Genomic DNA, 25,858 nt, shown 5'->3' with positions numbered 1-25,858 from the left:
CACCGAACGCAGAGCAGTTAAAAGAGGAGAGGATGTTATCTGGCCCTCGGTCTGTTGAACTCGCCACCATACGTGTGTAGCTTTAATGTAACGGGCGGTCACCTGAGGGTTCTTGAAGAGGGCGTATTTCTCAATGCGCTCTATGAACATGAGCTTGTTGTGGCTGTCCCGGGTCCAGTTTAGCAGATTCTCCACCAGGTTCTCGTGGTCCTCAAAAATACGCTCTGAGAAAAAGGAGGAGCGAGAACAGGTAATGAAGAACAGGCGAGAACAGGTTTCTTTTGCTGACCTGGAACTGGGGCCGTGACTATTACATATTACTTTGTGTATTATGCTGCGAGAACCCCTGAACTTCAACCCTATGCTACAAGCGCAGATTGAAGCAAAACCATAAACAATGTTTATTCAACTCAGGCGATTGCTCCCTTACCCATCTGCAGCTCAGTGATGGTTTCCACCAGAGACCAGTCAGGGCTGTATCCACAGTGGGACTTATCCAGCAGGCTGTCTAGCACCTGCCTGACTGTCTGCCGCTCGTCTACCATCATGGTCTTTGAGCTCTCGTCGGACATGTGGACCCTGATCACCAGCTGAGGAAGGCCAAGAGGGAAACGTTAAAACATGATATCAGTATGTGAGATTTATCGTCATTCATGCGTTAGATCGGGGGTGTCAAACATAAGGCTTGGGGGCCAGAATTAGCCCAGCAAATACTCCAATAAGGCCCACTGGACAGCTTTGGAAAATGTGGAGGGAACGGTATCCCTCAGCCTCCTAGTAGATGCTAAGAATTTGGAAGTCTTAGGTGATCTTCAGGAAATTTGACCTTTAACCTTCATGTGAAGGTCACTGGAATTCAAACTCTTCTGAGATTTTTAAATGGTAAACAGCGTGATTCCTATACGGCGCTCTTCTACTCTCCCGGAGCACTCAAAGCTCTTTATACAACATGCCTCATTCAATCATTCACACTACCATTCTTAAAAGCTTGTAAGTGCTTACTATCCAACATTCACACACATTCATACTCCAGTGGATACATCGGTTAGTATCTTGCCCAAGGATATTTGGCATGCAGACTGGAGCAGATAGGGATTAAATCGCCAACCTACTGATCAGTAGACCCACCCCACATTTTGTATTTTAGTAGATACACCTATGGTATCAATTTGAAAATCCTGGGAGCAATCTTACTCAATTTACTGTGTTCAAAGATTTTCAGAAAATTCTAACTCGCACGAGATTTTTAGTATTTTTTTTGTGTAAAAGCTGAACATTTTCCAATTTGTAGCTTCAGTTTAGTGAAAGAATGACATCTTATCATGTGTTCATGAGGATCATTTTAAACATTTACTGGATCTCCATGTCCCACATATGGCCACTAAACATGACTACGAATATGGCTGTAGTTTGGGCATCTTTAAGCAACCAGAACACGAAAGCTTAAACTAATCTGAATGCGACACACTCGCACACGTGCCAAATCCTGGATCACACAATCGCAGCCTCGATGTGTGAAACCAAATAAAGCCCCGGATTCCTTGACCCTCCTGCATGTCACCTCCCACTGCGACCCCGACGTCCAATCGCGTGCCAGTACGGATGATTGAAGTGAAGCGCAGACCAATGAGAATGCAGGGACAGCGATGAGTCGCAGACATGGGGGGAGTCTGACCTACATTTCTCACAGGAGACCCCCCCCCTCCCCCCCTCACCACTCAGAGGGAAAAAAGTTAAATTAAATCTAACATCTAAATCCTTTAAGATCCATTTCTTATCCAGATGAAGTCAAACTGCTTCAGTGAAATTCAAATCATTGCTGGTTGTGTAAAACGCCGACAACAGGGCACGAGTAATTTAGCACATCAAAGCGCTCTCCTGTGTTAGCTGAGGTTTTTTTTCTTCTCGTGTCCTGTCTGTACCAGTACCCTTTATCTAGCCATACTCTAGCCCTGTTCGCTGTAACACTATTAGGCTTCAACCATTCATTGCATGCAAAAAAGGACACCATTCTGTTAAATGGCATTGGTCTCATTCAAAGAGACGGTTCATTCACCGGCCTGGGGGGAGAAAAAAAAAAAGAAAGAAAGAAAGAAAAAAAAAAAGGCCTGCCTGTGTGAGGAGTCCCGTATCGACCTCGCAGTGGAAGCAAACTGTCAGTGCAGCAAGGCGCTCCTGTTGTTCAGCTGATACGCGGGATAAATAACATGTCTTATGTGGATCTGCGTTATTTTTCTGAAGCCCGTCTCTGCTTCCTTGCTCCCTCCTCCAGCAGACGCACACACATAATCAAACACTGCAATGACCTATTTTCTGCATGCTTCACTGCCTCGCTGTGAATGAAGTTCACAAAGAAATGCGGCGTGCACGAAATATGACAAGACGGCAATTATTAGAAGTCAGAAGGGCTTCATATCCCTGCACTTTCTAAGAGTCAGCGAGTTAAGAGGTGGTCCTACCTTTTTGACTTGTGCCTCCTTGATTTTCTCCAGGGCGACTCTGATCTTCTCCGCCTTCAGTTTGGCAGCTTGCTCCTCCTAGATGAACACACAGGAGCGTGTTAATACAGCACACACATAAAAAATACCTTTTGATTTTATAGCCTCATCCTCGTCATACATCCGTCACCTCCTTTGGCAGGAATAACACATGCAGCTATGCACAACTTCATGAAAAAAAGCATCTGGAATGATGGCGCCTTGTGTCACGGGCAGAAATCTAAATTTCCCCCATGCTCCAGGCTGCTTACCTGCCCCCTCCAACAAGATGCCATCACCTCCATTCCTACAGGTTGTGTAAGCTTCCACGTGTGTTTTATTACTTGAGTGTGATTGTTCAATTAGACAAATAGACGCAATTATGATAAAAGACGCCGTGCCGGCATTGGCTCCTCAAAAATGGTGCTCCGCTTGCTGTTTATGGTTTCATGCCGGATTCATGTGGAGCTGCGGCGGTTTCTTTTGATCATGCTATACAGCAGAAGGGGAGACAATAGTAGAAGATCCCCAAAGGGCGAGAGGCTGCAGATGAATGTAGAATCAGCTCAAAGAGCATCCATGCAGCCAACTTAAAGATGTGAAACCCCCCCCCCCCCCCCCAAAAAGAAAAACAAAAGAAAAAAATGCTCAAAATGGGAAATATCCAGATGTGTCCGTAACTTGATTTAAAAATATGACAAAAGCGGTTTCTTCTATTCAAATGAACAACAATCTGTTCGCCACCTTTCACACCAAGATTAAAAAACAAAAAGTTATTCCAGCGTAATTCCCAGTCGATCAAAGTCAGCCTTGCATCCACATCTGCCGTCACCCAGAGATGACAGCGGTCGAGTAGCTGAGACGGTGCTGAGCGAGGACTTTAGTGACGGCATGGGTTCACTGACACGCAGACATGTGTGGCCAAGACAAGCACAATTTGACTAAAACGCCAAGTGAGACAGTAGGGAGGAAAATGCCCCTCCCCCTTCCTGCTTCCTCCCCTCTCCATCACTCGTTTCCTCTCTTTACAGCAGATGCAGGGGTTTGGGAGCGTACCCAATCGAGGGGAGCATAATCCCCACAAAAAAAGGTACCAGGAGGAAGGGCCGCCCAACCAGCAAACTCCGTTTAAAGGACCCTGAACCCTTTAGCCAATCGGGACGAGGCGGGGGAAGACCATGACCGACTATGGCCCTGAAGCTAACTCACAGAGACAAGGACGGAGAGTGGGTGAATGAGAAGCTGAGGTGCTGAATATTTGAAGTCATGTGTACATACACACACGGGCATGTGTGTTCAAAGAGAGAGGGTGAGGGGTATTAACAAGTGCTCCCCAAGCCTCTTATCTCAAGAAGCCCCCGCCCGCTCCTTGACCCAGACTACCTTTTCCACATGACTGACTCTAGGGCACACACACATTAAAGCTTTAAAACCAAGAGTGTGTTTGGCCAACACATAGTGGCAGGCTTTTACGCACCCCAGTGTGTGTGTGTGTGTGTGTGTGTGTATAAGACTGAGTAAGAGCAACAGTGATCAAGAGGTCACGCGAGTTGTACAGATTACAGTGGGAAGTCAATTTGAGTCCCACTGTGGGTTCAGCCCCAGAAATGTCAGCGTGGACAACCCGCCCCCCCTCCCGGCGCTCCTCACTCTCTCATCTATTATTCCCTCTCTACACGACACATACTCCCTGCTTTTTATTAGACATTAGACCGACTCCGATTCGACAGGCGTTTTTCCTTCCACTTTCACACTGAGCCACACCAGAGCCAATTTTAAAAAAAGCTCTTCTGCCTAGTCTGTAAAAAAAAAGAAAAGAAAGAAAAATCTTGGCAGCCACTTCCTTTGATGTCTTTCCACTCTCTCCCGCCTCGCTTGTTCCCAAGCATCCCGCGCTCATTCAGTATTCTGATTCGCGAGCGAGGAGAGGGAGAAAACTTGTGAGTCCAGGCGATCGCGGCTCGCCTTCTTCTGTTCTCTGGTGGAAAGTGTAACACTAACACATAAACCCCCTCACAGCCAATCACTCCTCTCCCCTTAAAAAAACAAACATAATATACAGCTGAGTGCTCTGTTTACAGCAACAGGCACCAATGTTTTGAACCACTGAATCAATCCAAAAGATTTGGTGACTATGTCCGTGTAGCATCTCAGTTATCCTGGTATTCTAAGGAGCTTGGAAAGAAAAGCGACTGGTGGATATCCCTAGTGGGAGATGTCCTTGTCTATGGCACAACATAGAAGAGCCACCTCGACAGGACAAGACTCAGCTGTACGTCTGCATCTAAAGGACAAAGGTCACTCTTTCAAGGATCTCAATGTCCACATTTTGGACAGAGAAGACAGATGGAAGAGGAGCGAAAGAAGCCATCTATGTCCAATGTGAACGACCATCCTTGAACAGAGGGGATGGCTTACAGCACCAACTGTCTAACACCTAAAATTAAGGATGGCTTAACGCCCACTCATATCTTGCGTCAGTCGATCGCAACAGGTCACATGATTGGGTGAGGCAAGGTCTCACATCGGTTCCACCCAAAACCTCTGCTGATAATAACCCTTTTCACACCTTAGCTCATGTGACGATGCACATGTTCAACAGTGCTAGGGTTTAAATACCTGGGACTCTCCACCATTTGGTCTTAGAACTGAAGAAGCATCTTGGATGAGAGGTAAAACATCATCAAGAAACTTAAAGAAGTCCAGTCGCTTTTCTTTCCCAGCTTCTTGGATAAGGTGACTGCAATTCTTATATCCAGCTCTAAAACTTGAGGGCAGATGGGCTGACAGTGTTGCTGCCGGCACCCATTATATTCAAATAATAAAGGACATCACTGAAAGGGCTCACAATTTACTGCCAACAGCCACTAATGGAGATCTCTGTGTGGAAAAATGCACTGCAAACTTTCAGTTTCTAAAGACACACACTGTAACCATTTCCTCTAGTTAATCAGCATTATAGAATTTAAGGATTTAATATCCAACCAACTTGGAATCAGCTGATTTGTACTTTCTTGCTATGCATTGTGTATTAAAGGTGGGATAACTCACAAGCAATGAACTCCAAACTACAAATATGCACACATATGCTCAGCATAAACTTTGCAAAGAAGCCAAAGGCAGCAGCCAAAGCATCTACTCAGAGGTTAAAAGAGGTGATGGGAGCGTCAGACACGACTTGGATTATAGAGACATTTGAATAACAAAACTAAGCTGGAGTACAACTTAGATTTGTTTTTTCAGTTAAACACAAATTCCACTTTTGGCTAGCACGTAGGGTCTTAACTTTCTTAACTATGGTTGAATCAAGTAACGGTTTAGTCTCTATAATACGAGAAACTCATTGTGAGCAAGCTCCATCTGCTGAAGACTGTGACATGTGACCAAAACCCACAGAGAAAGCTATCAAGTAGACTTTGTTCACATTTGTTTTGCCTCTTGTGTAACCAGTTTTTCTAAAGCACAGATGAACCTTTCAAAATAAGAGAAAGGCAACAAATCATGCCATTTAAAGCCCTGCAAGCACATACTGGTTCCTGTTTCAGACTTCTAAACAACTCAAAATATTAAAAGTAATGATTTAATACTGCGTAATAAATGCTAATACATTAATAAATTTTTCCCTTGTAAGCTTTTTATTGCTCAGAGAAGACTGAGTGCAAATCAAAAGCCAGCAACATGAAGTTAGAAAGAAGGATCGAACAAAATGAAGGCCCACAGACAAAACACCACATGTGGAAGCATGTTTGAAAAAATAAATCTCTTTATGTGAAAGTAAAGCACGAGGAGAAATCCATTCTGAAATATTCGCCAGATATATGATCCATGATTATTAGATTGTTACTCTGCAAACCTCTGTTCTATAATCACTCTCAGCATGGACTGACGAGCAGAGCAGAAGACAGGAGCAATGCACACAGACACAAACACGAATGCACAGGAGAGGAATGAAAGCAAAAAGTGTATGAGGAAGTCACCTTGGTCAGGAGGTGAGAAGGCTTTCCAGCTATGCTTTTCAGAATGAGCGAGGTTTCTTGGTCCAGATAGGAGTGCTTGGGTGGAGGAGAAGACAGGGAGGAGGATAAGAGCAGAAGAAGAGACAAAATATAGAGAAGTCAGTGCCAGGTGATTCTGTGAGGCTTATTAATCACAGGTGTTTTGATCTGTTTTTGTACAGAGAAGCGTGGAAGCGAGAGAAGGTTTCATTAATGCACGCAGCAGCGATGGTTGTCATTAGATACAGCTGTTGGAAAAGAGGCAATGATTATGAGAGAGAAAAGCGTGAATACATGGTATATTCTCTGAAACCTAGACTCCACAGCTACGCTATCACACCACACACACACACACACACACACACACACACACACACACATCAAACACACACACGACAGCTCAACTGTAAAAATTCTGTTGCACCTAACGTCCATTACACTTGAAACAATTAACTGTGCACACCAACTGGAGAAATTGCTCAATCATTCACAAACACACACACACTTACGGTGGCCCGATCCACTTCACCCTCTCGCGAGGTGAAGTCAAGCTGCCGTCTGGCCGGCTTACTGTTGGCTCGTCGTAGCGTGACATGCTGGAAAAGTCGGGTGGGTGCAGGCAGGTGGGGTGTGTGCGTGTGTGAGGACAGAGGCCGTGGATATAAGAAAGGATGCAAACACAGACAGTGTAAACACATGCAGGCGAAAACAGGGGGGACATGCGAGAGACTGTCATGGCCGCCCGACCACGGCATTGCTTTTGTTAGTGAACAATAGGTAGGTGTTGACATTGTAATCCGAGTCACACTTGAGATTGCAATGCATTCACCGACAGCATCGAATGCACAATACAGAGGCTGCATTGTGCATTTACTTTGGATAGACTTCAGGCATGCAGTTCCTTCCAATCAGTATGTGTGTATAAACATGCTTTGCTTCGTTAAGGTCTATGCTTAGTACTTTCTCACTTCTCCTGACTTACAAACTGAACTGACCGCAGTCCTTGTGTACATTACACTTACCGTCACATCTGGAAAGACTCATTTAAACCGTCTGATACGTCTATGTGTGTGTTTCAGTGTGGCTCGTACCTCTGTATTGGTTTGGTTTTGTCCTTGTGAGGTTGGGCTGCCCTGGCTCTCCACCTCTCCTCCTGTCACTTTATCCGTATCCAGGGAGTCCATGCTTGAAGCTGAGGCACATGCTGAGTTCACACTAGACCGCTGGGATGGTGCGTCCTGCTCAGTGACAGCACCGACCGAACCAGTCCTCCGATGCTGCCCTCCGCCGCCAGACGATCCGGACGAGGGCCGCCGGATGGTGCTGGAGGAAAATGAGGACGAGGAGGAGGAAGAGGAGGACGTCTGACGTGCCGCTTCATCCATGCTCAGGGAGGCCTTCTCTAGCTGAGAGGTGATGTCATCTAGGGAGATGTTAGAGGCCGCAGGGCGAGCAGTGGCGCTGCCACCTCGTACCGTGTTGGCCGGTGATGCTCGAGTACTGCTGCTTGCACTTCCTGTTGGGGCAGGTTTCAATTTGACAGTGAAATTAATATTTGATTGAATTAAATATTGACACGAGAAGAAAGATCTCAACAAAACTGACTGTTTTCTATAAAGCTTCACCTTTTCTCTCTCTGTTATAACTTTGCAGGTGTTTATTTCTCTCAACCCCAGTTTTACACTTTTGTTTCATCCCACAAAGACTTCCTTCTTTTTGATGCACAGCAGTGTTTCCTAACCACAGGGGGTATATTTGTGCTACAGCTAGGGGGGACTTGGAAAGATTACCTATGGTATCAATTTCAAAATCCTCAACATGATCAAAATGTGAAAAAATGGTTGATACAGGTAGCCTAAAATGTGGATAAGTAATTGAACTTGTTTGCTAAACGCAGTATGTATATGGAATACAAATACAGCTGCTGAATAAACAGCAAAAACTACAAGCTAGCTAAGAGCATGAATAAAAAGCTGGAAACCTAGCAGTGTAGAGTAGGGGTGTCAATATAAGGCCAGGGGAACAGAATTCCCCTCCCAAAGACTCCAATCTGGGCCGCTCGATGGCTTTTGAAGACTTTAGTTTTACAGCTTATACTGCCCTACTTTTTCTTACATTAAGATATTTCAGGGATTTTAAATGTGTAGTTAAAGAAAGGGGAGTTTCACAGGTCCAGCGTACCTAAGATCAAAGTGGGCTGCATTGTATATATTCCTCCTGATTGCTATTTATTCCTGCTGTCTTACTATTTATATTTTATTCCTGCACAGTTGGTGTGGAGAACCCATAATATGATTGTACATGGACAATGACAATAAAGGGTTTGTGGCAGGGCGTGGCCTGAGATGCCGTGCAGGTGTGTCCGCCTTCCCTGCACTGCACCGCAGGCCACGCCCCGCCACAGGGTTATTCTTATATTCTATGTGGGCCACTCATGGTGTAAAATATGGCTAGCAGGTAAGCTGAATGTGATGGTTCAATAACAGATGAAGAAGACTGAAAACATTCCCGATCAAGTTTAAAATGAGGTTAAATGAGGTGGAAGTGATGGAAGGGCTCTTGAGCTCATCTGACTGGGCTGCAAGCTGGAAGCCACTGCTGTACAACAATCTCAGACATCATGCCTTACAATTGACTACTATCTGAAAGGATACCAAATGATAACAGTCTCACTTCTTCACAATGAGTATCAAATTGTTTAGGAACTGCACTTTTTGTTTTAAAAGCCCATAATTCAGCAGGACTACCTCCGCTGCTTCCTCCTCCACTGGTGCCTGTGTGCTTAGTGCTAGCACTGCGCCCTCCAGCTGCCCTCTGCTGCCCTTTGCTCTGGCTGCGAGAAGTTGAGTTTGGTTTGGAAATGGTATTCAACTCCTGCTCGATGGAGCACAGGTCAGCCATCAGGGCATCCAGGTCCACTGTGTCGCCTTGGTTCAATGCCTCTGCAAGGAGCAAAGCAAGAGTTATTGCCAAAGAGAGGGTTATACTAATAAGTGCATCTCTGTTCTGTTGTTATACTGATGGGGACTCTGAAGTGAGGTCTTACCATTTATGTTATACATTGAGAAGCGGTAGGAAAAGTTGGCCATGTTCGTCTCCTGCCTGAGAGGAGGTTTCTGCAGTGCTTTCTGCGGCCTGCCATCATCCAGACTCTGCAATGTGCGCACACACACACACACACGCGAAACTCATAAGATACACATTTGCAAAACACACATTCACACTCTGACACTACAGTCAAAGCGCATCGTAACAACCACGTCTGCCTGCCAGACTCCTCAGTTACCCACAGACCTGCACAAATACAATGTGGTGGTGGGAGTGGAGTTGCTAGGATACAGTAAAGGGAGACAGGATTAGCAGTGTTAAGGTTGCTATGGATACAGCCCCATCCTTTCTCGGTGCTCTGTCTACGTCTGTGTAACAAACCACCCCCTTAGTGTGTGTGAGTGTATTTGTGTTTTAACCTGTGTGAGCTTGTCCAGCTCTCCCAGCCAGGCTCCAAACATCTTGTCCAGGTCCTGGTCCTCCTTGTCACTGTCTTCCTCTGCTCCATGGTCCAACTCATCATCAGATACCTGGTCCATCTACACACGCACACGCACACAATTTCACATGATTACAAGTCACACCCACATAGCAGGAATGATCTAAATGAGGAAAGAGGGGGAAAAAACAAAACAAAACGCAAAAACAACTTAATCTCATGCCAACCTCACTGCCTGTTACCATGACAACCGTTCGCAGACCCCTAGCGGGCACCCTGTGCTGTGCGATCACCCTGTGGTGTCTTGTGTGCTGTGCATCACTGACACGCCCAGCACCTCTACTACCAGTTCAAGAGCCAACACAGAGGGAGGAGCAGAGCATCTTCCTCATGTCTGCAGAAAAAAAAAAAAAACACTTTTCTTTGGAGACCCACAGATCACTGTTGAATTAAGATATTAATCAGACCACACGGAGCAATAGTATGTGCTGTTAAAGGCCGGTGGATAATAGGATGGAAAGCATAGCTGGCTCGCTGAGAATGCCCAGCTGTTTTTAGTCAAAGGTGATGGCAGAGCTCCCTCTAGTGGGTTAAATGGAAAGTGGTGCAACACCAGCATGCATCTGTTTGCCTGGCCGACTTGAGTCCCACAGCTCATATATCTAACAATTAAACAGAATCAGAATAAAATCAGGAGGAAATCTGACGCTCTAGAGTCAAAGCTAAAATGTCCTTAATACAAGTTCCAAAGGCCAGCTAACCCAATCCTTATCATACACACAAGGACGCCACAGTAGACAAAACACTGAATGAATGATATGAAGGAGGCAAACATAACAGAAAATGGCTCCAACTGACAACGCAAAACAATCTGCAGCCTTGATGTGTGCCTACATTCATCCTCATTTCCTTCTCTTTCTAACGCGATGGTCTCCGGTCCAGGTGAAAAATATATGTTCACCCAAATGCCTATGTGCACCGAGGAACATTCACTAATCTGGTGACAGACCTGTCAAGTGGAAGCAAAGTACGGTTGAGCACAGGAGGAGGAGGTCATGGCTGTGATACCCGGTCAGATGCCAGAGGAAGTGCCGAGTGCAGAAACACATTTTCTTACTGCACACTTTCAAATATTACACCACTGTATATTCAACACTGGATATTAAACAAACTAAAGCAGAACGCTCAACCCGTTTTTCCCTTGGTGTGCACCCCTGTCTTGGCATAGTCCGGAGCCCCCAAAACAGGCCAGTCAGATGGAATATTCCAGAGTAATCCCATTGATGTTTTCAGAGGGTGTCATTCCATGTTATCCCAGCTATGTGGTGTCAGTCACTAGAGGGGACTATACCAAACTGGGATTAACCCCGCTGATGACCCCTGCTCTTTTGATCTAGCAAAAAGTCTGCTTGTATGTGTGAGTATTTGTGTGCTGTTGCCTTTATGGCTAAAATGAACACTTGATGATCTCAAAGCTATGCTTTGTTGTTAGAATGTGATGAAGGTCAGGAGCAAACCAGATAAAAGATGAAAAGCTAAGCAGCTGAGGGGTGCTTATTTCAGACAAATTCCAGCATGCTTACTACTAGAAATCACTGTATGTGGTGCATGTAGAAGACGTACCCTGAAGCTGGTGCTACAAGCTTGTATTACAGACCAAAGCTGTCCCTGCAGAGTGTTTATTATACTGTTGATGATGGATAGCTTCCTTCTTCCGGCACTCTCATTAAAACACATGAGAAACATGAACTTGTCATCTTGTGGAGGAAAGAATGGAGTCAATGAGTATGTAAACAAAAACAACCCAGTGTGTATGTGTGCGCTTAAAATTACATCCATGCACTCATGAACGTGTGTGGCAGTCAGAACAGGAAATAGCCAGGATGTGCAAAATTCCTAATTTCCCCCATGGCTTGTTTCTTGGCAGGAAGCTCCAGCTGTCGTCCAGCTTATCCATACCACTTATAGTGGCGGTAGTGGTGGGGGTGGCACTTGTACACTTGTAGGAATAGGGGGAAGAAACTTGAGGTGTTGAAAGTGAGATCCAGACATCACTACCCTTATACCCACACATGTTACATCATAACACAATTTGAATCGTTTGTCTCCTTGGCTACCATGAAATGTGGCTCCATATGGGGACCCTTCAGTCACAGCCATGATTTTGTAAAATCAGGTGAGTATCTCTAGCTATGGCATCAAGACGAGCGCAAGAGGAAATGACTAAAAATCAAATGAGCCTGCACTGCCATTATTCCCTGAGGTCACTCCATATGTAAATACACAAACAGGAAATGAGTCGCACTGCAGGACACTTAACAGCTGTGTGTAAACGACCTGGAGTCCTTTATAAGAGTCTCTCCCACCCCCACACACACACACACACACACACACACACACACACACACACACACACACACACACACACACACACACACGTGCTCAGGTCTAAAAGTACAAATATATATAGATATGCTGTAGGTGTGTATTCAGTCCAGATGCAGAAAGAGTAAAAATAGAGCAAAAATGATGCACAGCCGAAAACAAAGAGCACTTTGGAAATAGCTGCTGTCATTCTAATGGAATCACGGCCTTAACAGCAGATGCTGCTGCAGGTTTAAGTGAATTACCACCTGAGGCCCTGCTTTTAAGCTTATGGAGCATGACCTGAGAGAGACACGGGGATAGGAGGTTGTGTTTGTGTATATATGTGTGTGTGTATATGTAGTCTGCAAATGCACTCCTACAGGCATCATCGCAAACTAAACACTAGCCGTGGCCTTTTCCCTGCTGATGCTGCATGGTCCCGTCTGTCTTGTCTGAGCATGACCGCCATTCATCTGTCTCCTGTGACTGCTGGGCAGCTCAGAGGTCTGGGGTGAAAGAATAAAGGTCAAAGGCCTTTTCCCGTGGAGTCTCCTTCTGGAGTCTCTTTTTGGTTTTTCTGGTTTTCATGTAAACTCGCAGTGGCTGCTCATCTCTTTATGCAGAGTGTTTTCTAAGAACAAAAATCTCAAACTGTTAAAGAAAGCGCAGTAAGCACCCAGTGCTGAGGAGGTTGAGTATGTGGGAGGAGGAGGAAAAGAAAGACGTGTCTATCTTTAGGCCAAGTCATCCAGATCAGAGTGTATCGAGAGGATTAGAAAGGGAGCAATATGAAAACTCGATGTTAAACTGTTGTTTAATTATTGTGTTTCGAATAAGTTTCCGTACATACAACTCTTAATAAAACATCCTTGTATGCAACTGATTAAGTGGGACTTTTTATTAATCCAACTGGCTGCAGATGTGTCAAGTCTACCCTCACCGCAATACAGAAAATAGGGTGACGATTCAGAAAGAGTAGCTCTCTCTTAAGGCGAGAAAACAAAGCTGGACTGGCTAAAACGTGAACTTGCTGATCTCTTGTTTTTAAGTCACATTGACTGGAGTGACTAATGCAGCCCAAGGCCTGTTTTCACACCAAATATGACATGTCAGGCTTCAAACAAGCCTTTGGTTAGGTGACAGAGGCATGTTTTATTACTAAAAGTTGATGGATCCAATATTAAACCCTGTAGGGAAGCACAAATATGCAGGAATAGCTGCAGTCTTTCTTGGGTCTTTATTCTCTTAATATTCAGACGAAAATGTACTACATTAAGATCAAGAGTTATTTTGTGAAAGTTATGAATTCACATGATCTCAAAGTACGAGAGAAGGGGAAAACAAGTGCCGACTGTAATGCACCGACAGCTTCAGCAGCACCTGTTCTGCCTGCAGTCGATATACAAATGATCAACTACTCTCAACATTTGAGTTACAAATAAAGGTTTTCATATTTCCATCGCACAGGAAGTCAGAGGGCTGGGAGGTGGAAAATGACTCGAGCTGTGTAAACACTGTTGTGACCAGATACTCCACTGACTGAATGTTTCCCCAAGTACTTCTAAATATGCTATTTTTGGACAAAAAACTCCACCAAGCCTCAACTGTATGTGTGCTGAAATGTTGCAGTGAGGAGTGTAGGGGTCATCTCCAAAGCCACCTATTCCTCACCGCTATTTTTCTCTTCTCTCAAACGATTTTTGCAAAAATAGCTTAACGCCAGTGTCTGACACCTCTCATCTAAAAATATTCTCAACACATTATATCACCATTTCAAAATATGCCAAAATGAGAAACATGAGGCAATAAAACCAGAAACAGCGTGGCAATAACAAACTCTGAATTTCTGCGATGCCCACACTGTGGTGGTGCTTGGCTCTAAATGGAGAGTGGGAATTCTTGAGAGTTTAATGGGACACAAAATGCTCATGCCGATAAAGGTCTCTGGGGGCAGATGCAAACAAAGCTGAAACAGAGGAAGCAGGCAAAGCATCTACAACACCCATAGACAGGAATAGCTCCAAACACAGTCGGTCATCGGACCTGGGAATATTAATGCATGTCCCAGTGCTGTAAATGCTGCTGATAACCTCTGGGGAATGTAGTGTGTGGAAAAAAAGTGAGGGAATCTAGAGGGAAAAACAAACACAAAACCATGTGATTGTGCACATCTGAGAGGCCATTTTTAAATCCACCTTATTTATATTGATATGGATTGGGTAATCTCTTAGAAATGAAAGGATACCACATCAGTTAATGGAAATTAAAATTATCAACCTACAGAGGGCTGAATTCAAAGACATTCTAAAAATCAAACCCCATGGTGCCAGGCAGTGAGCATAGGGCCCATAAGAGGAAGTCAAGCCCTCAGGCTGCCCTGCTACTGATTGTTTGGTCAGAGACAGTCACACCAGCATCTTGCTGGAGGTCATCTTGTAGCTCTTGCAGTGCTCATCCTGTTCCTCCTTGCACTAAGGAGCAGACAGCGGTCCTAATGATCAGTTAAGGGTCTTGTACGGTCCTGTCAGGCTCTCCTAAAGTAAATGCCTGTCTCCTGGAATCTCTGTCTCCTGTGCTTTTTTTAGCAATGTATTTATAAAATAAGTGCTGTATATTCTAGCACTGTAGTGTATAAAAACATGCAAATCTATAAACACAAAAACAGCCTCATGCAGGTTTCCTGGTGATCGCCTTCCTTGTTAAAAATCCAGCAGTTGTAAGGCCCGTCTGTTCCATGTAATACAGCTCATTTGAAAACTCTTGGTGCTTACAAAGGGAAACTACACGTTAATTGAATGTTTCTGAACATCACCCACTCCTTTAAAATAAATGACAGCTTTAATGCACTAAAGTCCGTGACCTCTAATGCATTCATCTCTGATCTTCTCCCCCTCATCTCTTCTTTTTGTCATGTCAGACCATCACCTGGTGCAAGCTGCACTTCTAACCTGTCTGACTATGATTCACCTTTCACACATGCATGTGTTTGTGTCATCACAGTAAAAACACCACGCTGAAAAGCCAAGTGTCAAAATATCATAATGACATCCTGTAGCCGTTTGAAGGCAATAGGCGCTTTCGAGCGCGTCTTGTAATCTTGTTTGTGGCTTGACAGTTGAAATAAGGTCTTCTGTCAAAGAACAAAGCGTGGAGCAGACAAATGCTTGGTTTCACTACCTTTAAGATATAAAAAATAGATACGATCTCTTTGTAAATGTGTGAGCGCGTGTCATTTCCAGGCTTGCATTTGCCATGCAGATGGTGATTATTTGCTCATTTCCACTCCCATCCCTGCTTTCTGTCCCTGCCTTGCCTTTTTTCCCCCTGGTCCCCTCCCTTCATATACAAAGTCACACCAGGAGACGAGAAATGAAAGCCAGAAGCTGCCATCCCTGCGTCAACATGTGGGCATTATGCAAGTAAAAAGAAGGAAAAGTGGAAACTTCTAAGTGCCAGTAAAAGAACTCTTTGAACAAGGGAGTGGCTGGACCAAAAGTCCAACTAGGTGTGGCTGGTTTGTCAGCCTTGGCTGACCTGTAGTAGCCTGTGATGTCTGACTCAGAAAACGACATAACACACTGTGCTTGTTTGCCCATGATGAATGGGGAAATTTAGCGTGGCTGCAGCCCTAAAGGTTAATGAAGAAAGCTTGTGACAAGATGATTACAGGTTTAATTTAAGAAGGGGTGAGGGACATACAGTAAGGGTGGAGCTCATTCCTTATTTGTGGCATGGGGAACACTCAAAGCTGTACACTACACAAGGAAGATACATTAAAGTAAGAGCCATGCCAAAATAGAAATAAGCCTCACTTGTGATAGTTTCTGTTTTATGCTACACAAGGAGTGTTTACATACTGATGTCATGACCAGCAGCACCAGTAATACCTGAAAATGAAACTAACACTGCCACCGCCTGCTGTCGATTGATTCGTCAGCACTGCCAGATGTGTAAGGTTAGACTACCACATCATTACGTTCTATATTGTTGTTTTTAATGAAGTATTTTTTTCATATTTTGCCCTGAGTCATCCTAACGCCTGTATTCAAGCTGTAAATTCCTAAAATAAATGTAAAAAAAAGTAAACTTGCGCTTGTATGTTAAATCTACGGCCTGTGTAGATAATGGTAAATTTTAGGCTTTAAAACTGGTGGGGCATCATAGTGGCTACAGCCTTCTTTCACACACGACTACAGCAGCACTAAACACAAGATAGCGTTGATGGAAATGTGCACCAAAATCTCAGCATTGTCTCAAATGTTGAGACAGTCCTGTAAACATAAGTAAAAACAGAACACGAATAAGAAGTGGCATGTGTCACATGAAAGCAAGCACATCAAGGGGACGGACTACTTGGTTGGTTGGGGGGGGGGGGGTGATATGAGATAGTTAACAGGCTGGAGAGAGAGCAGAGAAGGAATGATGGATGGGTACAATAATAATGGAGGAACGGAGCCAGCTATTAGATTGTGGAGGGGGGGCTGGCCGAAACAACAGCTCCCATGTCATTAGTCAAGCACGAGCAACAGCTTGTAAGCAGGGAAGAAACACACACACACACACGCACACACACGCTTGAGTGCATTCAGGATCACTCAACCACTCTGGCCTACGCAGCCAGTTAGGAAGGAGGGGCAGAGAAAGAGATGGGGGACAGAGAGAGGAGAAAGATGGGGAGGATGTCAGAAGCAGACAGATGGAGAGAGGAAGAGCAGGAGAAAGTGAGACTAGAAAAGAGAGGGAGTGTGAAAATGCACGGTCACACTGGTGGGCGGTAAGGTGCGAGGACTCAACAGCTCACCAGCATCAGAGCGAGCCAAATTTCAGCTGCCCTGCATCTATTCAAAGAGAAACTGCCATGGCAACACACAAGCACACACGCACATCTCTGTGCTGACAGGCCTCACATACACTGTAACAACCTACATTGTTAGTACAGTGTTTGAACATCTGTTTGTAGCCATGACCACAAAGCATACAGTCTATCAGCATTTCATAATATAGTCATTTATGCGCTTGGTGAAAAAGCTGACGTCACTTTGAAGCAGCGAGCACGCACATGGGCAAGTCTCTTCGTATTTGTCTGTGTCACCCTCCCTTACACAGAAACACAGCAACGATGTGTCAGCGTCCCTGCTTCCTTCAGGGCATCGGCCCAAATGTGAAATCGATAGTCTTGTCCATTCCCTCAAGAGATCAGGTTACGTCCAACACTTCCAACCACACACACACACAGACAGATGAAGGGGCTCAGGTGGTCTGCTGCAGTGGGCTCATACACACCCACACAAACTTTGTAAAACATGATGCAGCACTGCAGCAGCAGACAGCAGAGGCCGACGAGTCGAGAAGTATAAGCCAGACATTAAAAAACAAAAAACAAACAGGCAGTGCTTAAAAAATAGATGAGACCCATTGATCTGGTAGCATATAAAGAGCTGCAAAGCAACGGCGTAAACACTCTACCGATTTCCTTCTCTTGTTTTCTTTTGGTTGAATTGATGCTCGCTGGTTGGCATTGCATGCAAAGTCTTATTTTGTGCTTGCTCAGACACAAATATGAACCTGGGGCAAGTCATTTCAATAAAGAGGGGTGTGTTTGCATCATGAACTCATCAAGAGTAGCACCGTTTCAAACTTTCTGAGGACTCCTCACAGTTACATTTAGGAGTTTTTAATGCCACACTATATCCTAGAGGTATTCTTTAAGGCCCTTCCAGCAGAATATAACAATAATTCTTACTTATGTAATTAATTATGGGCCGATTATCCGCCAATGCCAAAACGTCAGCCTTCAGAATGCTCTAAACACTTGGTTTCTGATGCTTCTACTCTTCTACTATTCAAGTAGAGTGAAAAAACAAAAATACAAAACCAGAAATGAGCATTTTGGTGAAGTAAAGGGAAAAAAAACCTCAAACATATTGCCTGCTGTCTACAACCAACCATTTTTGATGAAAATAGATGAAGATGCCCCCCCAAAGAACCCCAGGCTCCAAAATGAAAATGGATATATGCAAAAGCCTTATTTAAGTATATTTCCATAATTAAATCATCCACTTTAGACAAATGAAATCATTATAGTGCCAATCATTTTTCCCTCTTCATTATCATTTGCTTACTCGGTCAAGCTGAACAGTATGTTTACATCTGCCACCTGTTAGGGAATAAAAAAAAGCCCACAGCGGGTGCAACAAACTGCACGAACACCACATGCTAAAACACACACAGACACACAAACCAGCCATGTGTGATGCACCCTGCATGAAGGCTGAGAAAAAAAATACATATGCATGCCCACACCCCACTGGCAGCTGGGAATGACTTCCTCCGTTACTACATTTCCCATGTCTCCCTTGGTGTTTGCTTCTTGGTCTTTGCTTCTGTCCATAACCCCTGCAGCTGGTGTGCAAACGCATGAGACAGACCCCTCTTCCTGGCACGCCAGCTCCTGCATTCCTGCTGTGTCATTAACGCGCAGACGTTTAAATAATTTTTTTCATTTCCGAGATGTCTCAGTGGCTGCAGCTCGCATGTCTTTGGGACAAGTCGGAGAGACTGTTTCAAGGACGTTTCTTTTTAAGAACATCCGGTGCTTCCACAAAGGCGTTGCCAAGACAACAGTGACCCAGAACAATCACTCGTTAACCGTGCCCCCAAAGCGCGTGATGGACATGTTGGAAGGAAACTGACAGCTGAGTGTCAACTTTAGAGGCAGCCCCACTCTAAACACAAGACAGTGACACACACTGTGTCACCACTCCCTGACAGACACAAAAGCATCCCTACTTCCTGGAACAGTTTAATTCCAGGGCGAGGACACTTCCTTCTTTAGGCCCCAGGCTGCATCTCTGCAAGGGTCCCTCTTAAATATCCAGCTCCAGCTCCCTCACACACACATACATTTGTGTGTCTGGCTCTTTCTCTCTTCACATTTTCCTCCCTTTTTTTGTTTAGACATTTTTTCATTTTTTAAATACATTGACCAGACCTCTCTTTTCACATCTGATTTAAAAAAAAAAAAAAAAAAAAAAAAACATGAATAGGAACACTGTATGCAATCCTTTGGACAAATGGAAAACACATTAGGTACTAAATTTGGAAGGGCTTCAGGTAATAGACAGTGCCATGAGTGGATAAAGGGCATTACTGTACAAATAACAGCATCAACAAAGAGGAGATTGTTTCTGTCCTGCGTCCCACTCTAGCAAAAATCATCTGCAACCAACAATAACCCAACCAGACTGGGACCAGAAGATTTGAATTAGCTTGTTTTTGTGAATCACTTCAATAAACAAAAATAATAAAAACCAGTCTGGAAAATAGCAGCCAGCAAGCCGTAATATTTGCAGAGTGGCTTTTCTTTTTCTTTTTTCCCCCTCACAAAGCTGTTCTTAAACTTCCTGGATCTTGTTGTTTTATTCCAGTGTGTTATGGAAAAAAAATCAGAGGTGTGAATGTCTGTAGTCATCTGTGCATTTACTAACATCTGTGTGGTTAACACAGTAGCTAAAAATAGATTAGTTTGCATACGTGCAACTTTTCAGAAAATAAGTACAGTACTTGATCTGTGGGGGTGGGAGAGTAAAGTCAACATCCTCAGTGTAAATTAGAGTGGAAACTTTTGAGACCACAGATTGCAAATTCAACACAGATCTGCAACAGTGAGAGAAATAAAAGCTCAATGTGAGGAGCATCTCTTACTACAGACCCCAGCCGCGGCTCGAATCACATGGTTCCACTTAAATCGGGAATTATCTCCTTCGGCGAGGAAGACTCTCCCCTGACAAGATCCTCCGAGGCTTTACTTCTCTTTGATTTGGCTTTGATTTTCAAGGTCCTCTGAATCAAGGCTTCGAGGAGGGGCAAAGCCTCCCTCCGTGCACCCCCACTTGCTCCAGCTTTGCGAAATAAACATGGATCCACACTGTTAACTTAGAAAAAACTGTAAACCAGTGACACGACAGGCGATATGATGGTTTGAGCACATGGTGCGCCAGACATGCATGTCAGGGGCACTGCAATAAAACAGGCATTTGAAACCACCTTAAATAGAACTTCTCTTTGAGTTTGCTACACCAACACAAAAAACAACAATCTGTGTGTGTGATGTGTGCAAAGAGGTTTCGCAAAGCTTACTGGCAGCAGCGTCAATAACAGTTTTTCCTTTTTCCTACACTCAAGAGTTTATAACCCACAAAAAGTAGTCACTCTGCTTTACAGGAAGTCTTACCTCTGAAGTGGCTTTTCTTTCTTTCTTTCTATTGAGGTTAAAGGTCAGATGACACTGCCACTTCACTCTGGGGCTGTGGAAACAAAGAGAAGAAGAAAATCCATTAGATATGATTTAGTGCCTATTTTGCGTTGCGATGGCAAAAAACAATCCCCGCTTTTGGTCACCTCATCGAAAGCTATTAGTCAGTGAAACCCCAAACTTGTGGATCGCCTCCTATTGCTTTCACTGCGCTGCAGGAGGATCGAGAGGCACGGCTGCCAGCAGCTGGAGACGAGCAGGCTGATTTCACTGTCACAAGAATGCAGGGGATTAACTACGGAGGGTGCTCGAGAGCGAGCGATTTAACCAAGCACAGACTTAAACGCCGCGCGTGGCCAGAGAGACACTTATCATAAAGCTCTGAAAGCAATCAAGTGCGGTTCGCTCTCCATTATAAACTCTCTCCATCATTATGGCGAGATTAACAATGTGACATCTGAGCTGTGGAGGCCGTCTTCATTTTACTACAAAGCATTTTCCGCCAGCACACGCATGAACGCACGCGTGCAGCTAAAACCTAATAAGCATGTCTAACCGCCACAGGCTAATCATTTCACAGCATGAATCAGAGTAGAAACCTTGTCAAAACTCTTAGGTGTGCACCGACTGTGACTCACCAGTCACCGGCGATAACGCTGACTAGGCTTTAACTATTTCATTCGCAACACCGCTGAGTCACACCAGCCCATTTTTTTCCCCTTTTTTAAGATCTAAAAATCAATCTAGATGTTGAATCATAATCTGACAATGAAAAATAATGGTAGTATAAGGTTAGAACATGCTGACCAAGACAGGAAATATAAATGCTATATATTGGTGTGCATTTACTCTGTGTGTGTGTGTGTGCGCTGGCAGCTGATGTTATGGCTATTCCCGCTGGTCTCAGCTGTTCCTTCGTTTTTCTACGCACCAACTGTTGTTGAGCCACAGCATGTGGCCCCTCCCGGGAGCAAAAAAAGAAAGAAGAAAAAACCTGGCCTGTGTAACTGTGTGTGTGTGTTTTTACAGCAAACAGACTTCATGTAACGAGAGAAGAGTGTTAAAGGGGATAAAAGATCTTACGGGTCCGTTGTTCACATGCACGGCATTACTGACACCTGCATCTTAAAAAGACAAACAAACAAACAAACAAACAATAAAAAAAAAAATATTGCCTGCTCAAATTACAGATCACCCTCCCCCCACCATTTCTGTGTAATTTGCACACAGTCGACATGTGATATCACTCAGTCAACACAGGGCCATTGAACAGGTGCGGCAGTGACACACGGGCCTGTGCAGCTGCAGGGGACACACACACTTGTTTCAGTCACAACAGCGCGGCGGCCGGTGGGGCAGCTGCTCCATGGCTGAAAACAAAGGCAGGCCTGCGTCACATGCACAGACAAACATGACCAAGTTATGATGGAGAGGCACTGTATGGAGGAGGAAGAGGAGGGTCTTTCTGATGTGAACAGACAGTGTTGTTGTAGAGTTGAACCACGCATTTAAACAGATGTTGCTATGAGAGGTATAAAATGGTCAGGTAAGTGCGCATTTATGGACCCAGTGTATTAAAAAAAGCAAACAAAGAAACCCCCCCAACAAACAAACTAGTAATTACCAAGCAACACTTTCTTCTTTTGACTGGAAACTCAAGTTGTTAACCGGGCACTACAAAAAAACCCCACAACTGCCCCAAAAAAGGTGCTCTGTGTCTCACTGTCAACAACATCAGCAGATTTTTTTTTCTTTCATTATTTTTTATGTGCTTTACTCTGGTGCCCCATTCAACAACAGACTGAGGGGAAACACAGAGTCCAGTGTAGTGGACACAGGTGTGTCCTTGTCCACCCACACTTCCCCGATTAGCAGCACTCCTCTGGGGCGGCTTATTTCCTGTCGGGCCAGGAAGTGGGAAGAAGGGCAGTGCAGTTGGAGAGCACGGAGGGATGATGTCACAGCAGGAAATAAAGACTCAGATTGTTGTAGGTGAAATGAGCAAGCGGGCGAATGAGTTAGAGGGCAGGGATAAATGCATGACACATGTGCACTACGCTTCTTGGTAACTATATCAAATCCACAATCTGTGACTCCAGCATGAGCAACAATCTGACTCTGACACACAAACTTTGACGCACAAAGACCGCTGAAGCAGACTGTTCAAAGTTTTGGAGGACTACATGCAAACTTGTGTCATATTTAAACAGCCGAATGGTGTTGACAAAACAACACCACTACACTTAAAGCAGCACTCTATCCAGTGTAAAAACCTTAACTTTAACATAAGATTAATACATCGCATTGGTATCCAGAATTTGCTGTGTGTCTCACTAGTCAGGCCCCATCTGCTCTGTTTGTAGTGGTACATAATCACACGCTGACCTATCAGCTCACCTAATCTCAGCTTCACAAACAAAATGTCAAGGTGACACAATACAAACTAGAGATTAATTGTTGTTTTTTTAAAGCATTAGGCTCATTCATGTGGGTTGGATGACAAACCATTTTCTGGAAAATGGATTTACTGTCTCAAATTTAACTGTTGCGACACAGAATAGATACACAACTTCATCTGATCTCAAAACAAGATAAGGACCCCGAGTGTTCTTGTGAGGGCAGATGAACAATCAACCATCTGCCTTCATGGTTCGATCCAATGCCGATTCTCACCGGGAAGGCATTAGTAATGATCAATGCAATGCAGTTATACCAAGTCAAGTGCAATTCTGAGAAGTAGCTGCTTTCCTTCTTGCACAGAGGGCAACATGACCTCCTTAGTGGGTCAGGACTAAAATTACAACTTTTATGTCAGCCGAGGCTGGGAAAGAAAAAAAACAAACCCTCAAATTACCTTCTTACTACCTTCAAAACTCTATTCATATCACCCTTTTACTCTCGGTACAGGGCGCTGGGAAGACCGCTTTCTAATATTAAAATACTACCCATGTGGGTCCCTAATTTTACTTTTTCCTATTTAAACAGCTAAATCCTTATTCAAATTACAGCACCAAGACTCTACTGAAGCTAGAAACACAACCTGCCCTGCTTAGCAGCTTTTCCCAGTGGTTACTATCATTCACAGGCTTCTTTAGCAATACCCACTCACACACAGCCAAGTCTGGTTGCAATTACAAGGAGCTGATCTCCTCTCCTCTGTGGGATTCTCCACGGCCCATGCAGTGAGCACTGGGCTCTGGAAAAACCACACATGGTGGGAATTATGGAATAACGCTGCGTCAGGAATGTTCCCACGATGGCCACTGGGATCTGATGGAGGTCCCACTGGCTGGCTAGCTGCCAACAGGGTTTATTGGCAAATGTAATGTAACACTCACACACATACAGAATTACACGATGAAATGCCTCTTGTGTTAGCGCACAGCTGGATCAAAATGGTCCTTTGTTTCAAAGTGTTTTTGCTCACTTGTCATTTAAGTGCAAACAAATCCGTGTGTCGAGCTCTCAGACTTCATCATTAGCACAGCTTGATCACAGCTGATCAGCTTAAAGCCTGAAATCTCACTTCTTATTTACACCATTTCATCTGAATAATCTCTTGATGGGGATCACCAAAAAGCAGTGAGGGGTGAAGCTGACAAATCAAACATGACAGTGACCCTCCCCGTCACCCCAAAGGCATGTCGCGGTGACAATCTCAGGGGCAGCTCTCGACTCATACACCGAGTATGGTTGACTGTGTGGCACGTGGGTCAAAATAATCAGGACTCTCTAGAGAGTGAAGATCAACAGAGCAGAGAGAGATTAGCAAGCTACTCAGCCACAAACTTAACCCAGAGATGCAGTCAATAGGCGCTTGCGCTCCCTTGCTGAGCTGCCAGGGTATTAGTGAATGAGATTTGCCAAGAGGCAGTCACACAAGCACCCACACACACACACGTTATTTTGTGAGATTAAGCCTGTAGGTTTGACTAACCGTCCGGGGATTCTCTCAGAAAAATGTGTCAATCCACTTTTACTGCACAGAGCACGGCTGTTTTCACTCACTGCGCTGTAGTTGTAGGTCACTGCAGTTACTAACTGAAACTCTAGATTCCTTCAGTGTCCTACATGAACCCTGATGTTAACACGCACAAAAAAGGAGGAAAAAATGGAGCAGCCTGCCAAGATCAGTCGGTACAGTAATGCAGAAACTGAAGCCAAGCGTTGTGAAAAAGTGTGACTTCCAGACATTGGCAAAGGACGCGAGGATAGGAAGACTGACCTCAGTGTTTCCAGGCTGTTGTATTTCATATGACATCAGCTCCACAGAACAATATTTTATAGGTTCTCATGAACCCCTCTCATCTGTCTTCTTCCTCCATATGCTACTTCTCTCCTTCAACTCTCTTCCTCACAGGTGTTTCTTTGACTTCCCAAAGTCTTTTTGGCAGCCTGTATAATTGTGAAGTAAGTGTCACGGGGATGTGTGGTGAGCCCTGTGGCAATGAGACAAGGACAGGCTGCTTTCCAGTCCTTTTGTAAGTACCACTTGCAGAGAGTAGTTACTTACTAAAAAGACATGAGCTGGGGTAACTTTCATGATTACGGAGGAGGGTGTAGCTACAACATCTGAGAAGGGAAAGTAGGCTACAGTGCATATTTAATGGTAAAGCAGGACTTTTAAGCCCCAGTTTTTGCTGCGCTGCTTGTTTGCGGCTTGAACAGAAACACTTGAAAGAGTTGGAGCATTTCAATAATGTAGGGGTGCATCTGTTTCTGCTTTTACTGTATGTACACTCTAAATGCAAACAATATCCTTACTTAATATAAACTAGTGGGTTCCACTTAACTAATGCCTATGTGAACTTTTTGCCCACAAACTGAGCAGCTTAGCTGTAAATACATGTTTCGTTCAATAACTTTTGCCTGACTGTACAGAACTCTTCTGCAAGAGCAGAGACTTGTGAGTCTGTTAATGTTTAACTTTAAATTTATAATTTAGTAGTGCTGTAATCATGATGTTATTTATGTTGTGTTTAGACTTTGATTTCTCAGGATTTGTACTGCGGTTTTTGTGTTTGTGAGAGTTCAGCTTAGCAACAGGCCACCAAATGTTCACAATTATTATAAACCCATTGTTCTTGTACTCGTACGGTGTATGGGTCACAGGAACAGAAGAAAACCTGAGTTTATGATCTCTTAACACCAAATGTAAATATTGCAAAACTTTCTAAAAACTAATTAAGCTATTCATAGTGATACTTTCCAAGTCTATGCAACCACTTTGTCAGGTAAACCTGTTAAACTGCTTGTTAATGCAAATAGCTAATTAGCC

The 25,858-nt window shown here is 44.2% G+C and overlaps 1 protein-coding gene across 3 annotated transcripts in view; it reads right to left on the bottom strand.

Annotated features, from left to right (window-relative positions):
* The window catches only part of raph1b (Ras association (RalGDS/AF-6) and pleckstrin homology domains 1b), a 40,216-nt gene that overhangs the window by 7,334 nt on the left and 7,024 nt on the right, over positions 1 to 25,858 (bottom strand). Inside the window, exons 2-11 of one of the 3 annotated variants that reach the window (XM_063466599.1) lie at positions 20,560 to 20,632; positions 9,940 to 10,059; positions 9,519 to 9,624; positions 9,220 to 9,414; positions 7,564 to 7,988; positions 6,982 to 7,068; positions 6,455 to 6,529; positions 2,460 to 2,537; positions 431 to 590; positions 103 to 224 (exon numbers count right to left, since the gene is read on the bottom strand). In XM_063466599.1, the coding sequence (XP_063322669.1) occupies positions 103 to 224; positions 431 to 590; positions 2,460 to 2,537; positions 6,455 to 6,529; positions 6,982 to 7,068; positions 7,564 to 7,988; positions 9,220 to 9,414; positions 9,519 to 9,624; positions 9,940 to 10,059 (1,368 nt within the window). In that variant the 5' untranslated portion in view covers positions 20,560 to 20,632. The remainder of the gene's footprint in view (positions 1 to 102; positions 225 to 430; positions 591 to 2,459; positions 2,538 to 6,454; positions 6,530 to 6,981; positions 7,069 to 7,563; positions 7,989 to 9,219; positions 9,415 to 9,518; positions 9,625 to 9,939; positions 10,060 to 20,559; positions 20,633 to 25,858) is intronic. The other 2 variants (XM_063466600.1, XM_063466601.1) reach the window with 2 other exon arrangements.

The sequence above is a fragment of the Pelmatolapia mariae genome, linkage group LG23 (genome assembly GCF_036321145.2).
Source record: "Pelmatolapia mariae isolate MD_Pm_ZW linkage group LG23, Pm_UMD_F_2, whole genome shotgun sequence".
Taxonomy (NCBI): domain Eukaryota; kingdom Metazoa; phylum Chordata; class Actinopteri; order Cichliformes; family Cichlidae; genus Pelmatolapia; species Pelmatolapia mariae.
This window is presented reverse-complemented; position numbering and strand designations above follow the sequence as displayed.